The sequence below is a fragment of the Pygoscelis adeliae genome, unplaced genomic scaffold (assembly GCF_000699105.1).
Source record: "Pygoscelis adeliae isolate BGI_AS28 unplaced genomic scaffold, ASM69910v1 Scaffold10, whole genome shotgun sequence".
In the NCBI taxonomy this organism is placed as follows: Eukaryota; Metazoa; Chordata; class Aves; order Sphenisciformes; family Spheniscidae; genus Pygoscelis; species Pygoscelis adeliae.
In genome coordinates this window covers 3,025,161-3,031,039 of record NW_008824053.1, presented here as the reverse complement: position 1 = coordinate 3,031,039, position 5,879 = coordinate 3,025,161, and the positions used below count along the sequence as shown (strand labels likewise).

Sequence of the window (5,879 nt, the reverse complement as noted above, 5' to 3'; positions counted from 1 at the left end):
TAAGTCAGTTATAAAGAAAAATAAATACCTTCATTTACTTCTGAAGAAAGAGAATAGAGGATAAATTCTGTCTGCACATATAGTAAGTGGACATACTCCCTTAAGAAGCTTTCTCTTACATTGTCCTCTGGCTTCTGTGGTGTTTGTAAAACCGATTTTGTACTTCATGTGTCCACCTTTTCAACGTATAGGATGTGCTGACTTTGCAGCAGCTTTTTTTATGCCATCATATGCATTAATACCCAATTCTGACATATTCCCAATCTTTCAGGTCTCCATTTCTTTAATTTAGAACTAAATAATATAAATAGGTACTTGGCAGTACGTATTCTGTAACTAGTATCTCGTGAGGCATTCTATAAAACACAAGACGGTTGGATATTCTTTTTTCTGTAAGGAAGAATAAAGGTGGTGCAGAGATGGCTTGTAGTCTGCTGCTTTTTTTTCTTTTTCTTATACTCAAAACTTAGATTTTTAATCTGTATTTGAAAGCTTTCTCATCCAGCCAAATTAATTTTGAAATTGTCTTTTTCTGGATGTTCAAGCAGGAAGATATGAAGAAGTCAGGATATTAGTACATGTAACTGGAAAGATAGGATAAAAAATTGGAGAAAGGGGCAAGTATCTTAAAAGACGAGAGGAAAAAAATGTATTTAACCAAGGGGTACTTTAAACAGCCAGGACTATTAGAAATAATGAAAGTAGGAAAAGTTCCATTAAGCTATGCTATTCTGAATTTTCCAATAATAGTAGCTTCCAAGATTATTTTTAATTATGTACTCAGAATGACTTGGCTCTGAATAAACAGATTCAAAAGGGATGATTTAAATTTTCATCTCAGCTTTATAATTCTATGAAAATCCTTTTCCTGTGAGACATCAAAACACTGAGAGGAGCATCTAAACTCAGATTTAAAACAAACATCTCTTACCTTGTTTCATGCAGTATCTAGACTCAGAAGAATTGCGACTAGAATGACCTCTGTAACTGTAATTCTCCTTAATCATCAGCCTGTCATAGATACATGGTTTTAGTATTTCTGCACAGACATTGCAACATTTAGAAATAAATAAATGTTATACTTCAAATGGTGCAGCTGGTCTTTTAAAATTAATTTCAATTTTGCAAAAATAAGAAAAAAAGCTTTACATACTACTCAAATGTCTTCAAAAGTGGCTATTTATATATGATACTAAATGTAATTTTGAACTTGTTTTGGCAAAATAGTCACTGCCATAATAATGGTATAGATTTTGTCCTTATTTACTGATGTTAAGTCATGTATTCCTTCATGTATTCACATTAACATTAGTGGAATGAAATATGATGTGTAAGCATAGATGGATAGTGCTAACAAGGGTCGTATGTTAAAATTGAATTCACAAGTTTTGGTTCTTTGGGTTATGCAGTCTAAACTTTTCCAGTCACTTTAAAGAGTGAGTTTTAATTGATGTGTACTTCTTCTGAACTTACAGAAGGAGTAGGAAGTGTTTTTGCAACTCAGCCAAATACCTGGCCAGCTTGAAAGTTGTGTATTTCATACATTAGGGAAGAAAAAAAAAATGTGTTGTTATCAAAAGATGTTTTTACAGAGTTACAGTAGCTAATGTTAAACGTAGAGGTAAATTTTTTGTTTTCCCAACTAGTGTTCACCAGGTCTTTTTTTTCCCCCTCAACTTTCCTTACTCATTGATTGGTTTCCATATGAGGAATATCATGCAAGTTGTGAGACATGAAATTGTGTAGTAACTCTAATACCTTTAAAATATGCATTATGCGTCAATATGGTGGTTATTATTTTTACCTGGCATGCTCATTTGTCTCTGTTTTGTATCGTTTTGCTTCATAAGGGTACTGTAATGAAAGTATTAAATGGAAATCCTTTTTTCTGCACTTTTCCTTTCTCAGAAAAGGACATCTAATCTTTCTGATACTGTCAGTTTTGGCAGTGGAAGTAGTTACATAGATGTGTGTTCTTGTGATGTCATAATGTGGTTACCTTTTGAATTTCTAAAACCCTGCTTGTGTTTAAAAATCAAAAAATCCCCACACATGGAGAGGATTTTGTTTTTCTTTTTATGAAAGAGGGTGGATAATGTTTGTTTACCTTTCTGTGGATACTACTTTCCTACACTTGTCAGTCTTGTGTACTATTTCATCGTGTTAAAACGGAGAAGTTTGGAAGTGTTAGTTTAGCATTATCCCTTCCTATCAGAGCCTTCTACGTAATTAGAAAGGCAGTGAAATGTTAACTGTAATACAATCTCTTGAAAAATAGTATATATACTTCTGGTTTCTGTAGGCTTGGGTTTTTTTGTTGGTTGGTTGGTTTGGTTTTGGGTTTTTTCTTTAAAGGAGAAAAAAAAAGTCTGTAAAGAGTCGTGAAACCTACAAAATCCTCACTTTCTTTATCCTTACTAGTAGAACGATAAGCTTGCTACTAGGAAGATTGATATTGGTGCCTTTTGAAGCCCCTCCTTGCTGTGACACGGATTAATCGATGTTTTAATTTTTATTGTTTCTTCTCACAGAGTTGGACTGCATTGCACTTGTTGTGTTATGTCTGTAGCTCTGAGTTTTAAATAAGTGGACTATTTTATGTTTCTGAAGTTAACTATATTAATACTGCTAATTAATTTCTAGCTATCATCTTAATGTTAAAAAAAATGTCTTCTATCTTTTTTTTTTTTCTTTTTTAAGCGGGCCCAAGCTGTTCTTCAGGCAGTGACGGCTGTGCAGGCGACAAATGCTCCCATTAGCGGGACCACTGTTAGTGAGAGTGCAGTGACTCCAGCTCAGAGTCCAGTGCTCAGAATAATTATTGACAATATGTACTACCCGGTAACCCTGGATGTTCTTCATCAGGTAAGCCAAATTTCATTTTAACTTGAGCTATAATTGGGAGGAACTTCTGTGTAAAAATTTACAATGTTTTTGGCAGATATTCTCTAAATTTGGTGCTGTATTGAAGATAATCACATTCACAAAGAATAACCAGTTTCAAGCTTTACTGCAGTATGGCGATCCAGTAAATGCACAGCAAGCCAAACTAGTAAGTATAGTTCTCTTCTAAGGCTGGAGACCTTCCTGTACTCTAAATGTTTGTAAAATGTTAATATAACAGAGTACTGACCATAATAATGTGTCATACTCCTCCACCACTTCTGTGAATTTTTTCAGACTAAAAAATAACTGGGAGTTATTATATAATGTTGTTATATTGTGTAAAATCAGTGTTTAAAGATACTGTGTTTAAGGATACTATCTCTAAAGAATTGTATACATCTGTAATTATGAACAAATATTTTAATAAGACTGCACAGAGTTGAAATAATACGCAAGACTGCAACAGTGAAAATGTCAACCAGAAGTAAAAACGTAGGATGTAATGTTGATGCATAATTAATTCACTGTAAGCAGCAAATTTGGTAAGCCCATTGGATTATTGTTGGTAGATACTTTCTAAGCATCAAAATAAAGATGTCATTTGTGGATTGGATATAGGTTTGTTAGGGTACTATAATTAAAGTACTTTCAAAAGACCCCAACGAAACACCCTAGACTTCATTATAACCATAAATGCCCAGAAGAGAGAGTGCAGTCTTACTCATGGAACCAGACTATGAAGAAGCTTTGCAGCAGTGACAGGTGAGAGCAGGATCTTACTTTTATTTTATTGGAAACTCTCCTATCCTGGGTAGGAGAGGCAAGAACAGGTAACTGGTTTTATTCATTATAGCAGGAGAGAGCGTGTGGATAAATTATGACAAAGATCAACAGCGTGTGATCTAGACCAGATGTTTTGAATTAATTTAATGGGGTATGTTCACATCTGTGGCAATAGGAAAGTTGAACCAAAGGGGAAGGCTAGATTTTTTATTATTACTTTTTTTTTTTTCCAAGAGATAAATGGAATTAATTTATATTTTCAAACCTTCACATGCAGTCTGGGTTTGTGGAAGGCTGATTAAAATTGATATGCTGGTTAAGTGTTGCTTGGCAGCATAGAAAGTGCTTATTGCCCATAGATGACAGAACAGCTGAGAACTTGAGGAAAAAGTGAAAAGCTTGCACCTCAGACTAAGTTGGCAATTAATATCTCTTAGTAGAGGAAAGAAAAAATAGGCTTAGTTTTCTGTTGTAAAGAATGATGACTATATTGAAATAAAGACCTTCATTAAATGGTGGAGGATGGTCATTTTTATCTTCATTGCCAAATGAAATACTGGGTATTGATTGAAAAACTGCGAGGTGGTCAAGACAGGAAATCACAAAAAATAGAGATGTTTTCAAAAAGCAGAGTGTAAGTTTTTATGCTATTGAGAAAAGTAAAGTTAGCCAGAGACAAGAAGATTTGCAACTTGAGGTATGATGGTCTACTTTAAGATAATCTACTCCTGAGAAGCAGTCTGGAAATATTTGTAGACTTGGAGTACAATTTAAATTAGGAAAATCTTTTTCAGAGATGAATAGTATCAAGTATTAGATTGTGTCTCAGAGCAGAGGGAGGTGCAAATATGTAACTGTAATACATAAAAATTTGCTTAGATGGCATACACCTTTCAGGTTTTAAGTAGGTTTAAAATAGTAATATAGAAACTAGATCTTTAACCTACAACTGCTGCAGAAATCGACTGTAGTCATTTAGATTCATATTTGAAATATTTAATAAACAGTTGGATGCTAATGTGTTCGTTGCAGAATGTTGTAATTCAGTCTTGATTCGTGTTTGGAAAGTTATTTTTCAGTACTAGATGTTAATACTGCTTTTAAAGCGTATTTTTGAAGCAAATTATGACATCAAGTGATAAATCTTTTGACTTCGTTTTTTGAGTCTTACATATATTATCAGAAGATTTAATGGAAAGATGGCGTCTGTGAAATGGACTGTAGTGATTTGAAAATTATCAGTGTAATTCTAGGAATATATTATAAAGAAGTGACAAAATAACAAAAGGATGAGGTATGTAAAAGTATGAAAGGAACCTAAGAATCTCTTGCTGTTGTTGACTTCTGACAAACTGATACTAGCTCGTGGGATACTGTTTTGGTCATAATTTAAAAAAACCAGCATGTATTTGTTTCTTCAGTTTTGCATGTTTTGATTAGGGTAGCTGTTCGCTAGCGGTAGCTCATGTGTGAATGACTAAACTTGATTGAATAACAGTGACTCCTGCATGTTCAGTCATTGTCAGAGTGATCTTGGAGCCTATCTTAGTGACAAATTGAAATGGTCTTAGGTTTATAGTTTCATATTTTAACCAATCTATACATAAATAGACAAAATGCTGAGTAATACCAACTGCAAGTATTGAAGAATGCTAAATTTGAAGGAAGGTTTGATTTCCCCGCTACCCTCCCAAGCTAAATAGAGTAAAATAAGTACAGTTCTTACGGTTGAGCTACTGTGGTAAAACATGAAGTGCCACCAAAACAAAAATACCTAAAGGAAAGAAACAATCAGATGATAGGAGAAACCCCTGCAGTTTAAATACATCTGAAAATAGAGTAGAAGCAAGAGGATGTAGTGGCTACACTTAAGTTGCATGGAGTTCAAAATTAAAAGCATGGTGAAAGAGTAAAGAAGTTTTCACTTTGTTTTCCGTCAGTTGTTACTGTAGAAGATAATGGGGAAATTTAATTTTCCACTGGCACTCTTCACAGGAAATCAGAATGTGGCCTTAATAGAAATTGAAGACTTATTAAGGAAGTTAAAGAGCAATTTGAAAAACTCAAGTGATGTAAGTACCAAGGAGAGATGCTATTCATTTGAAGGTTCTGAGAAAATAGTGACACTGACAAGAATGTACAATACGAAGCCTCTAGCCCTGCGGGACCACTTTTGCTATTTGAATGAGCAAGTAGTGAAAAATTGCATT

The 5,879-nt window shown here is 34.0% G+C and overlaps 1 protein-coding gene across 4 annotated transcripts in view; it reads left to right on the top strand.

Moving 5' to 3' along the window:
* The window catches only part of PTBP2 (polypyrimidine tract binding protein 2), a 52,967-nt gene that overhangs the window by 28,760 nt on the left and 18,328 nt on the right, over positions 1 to 5,879 (top strand). For all 4 annotated transcript variants that reach the window (XM_009333763.1, XM_009333762.1, XM_009333761.1 and 1 more), the window contains 2 exons: positions 2,701 to 2,865; positions 2,942 to 3,052. In XM_009333763.1, coding sequence (XP_009332038.1) covers positions 2,701 to 2,865; positions 2,942 to 3,052 — 276 coding nt within the window. The remainder of the gene's footprint in view (positions 1 to 2,700; positions 2,866 to 2,941; positions 3,053 to 5,879) is intronic.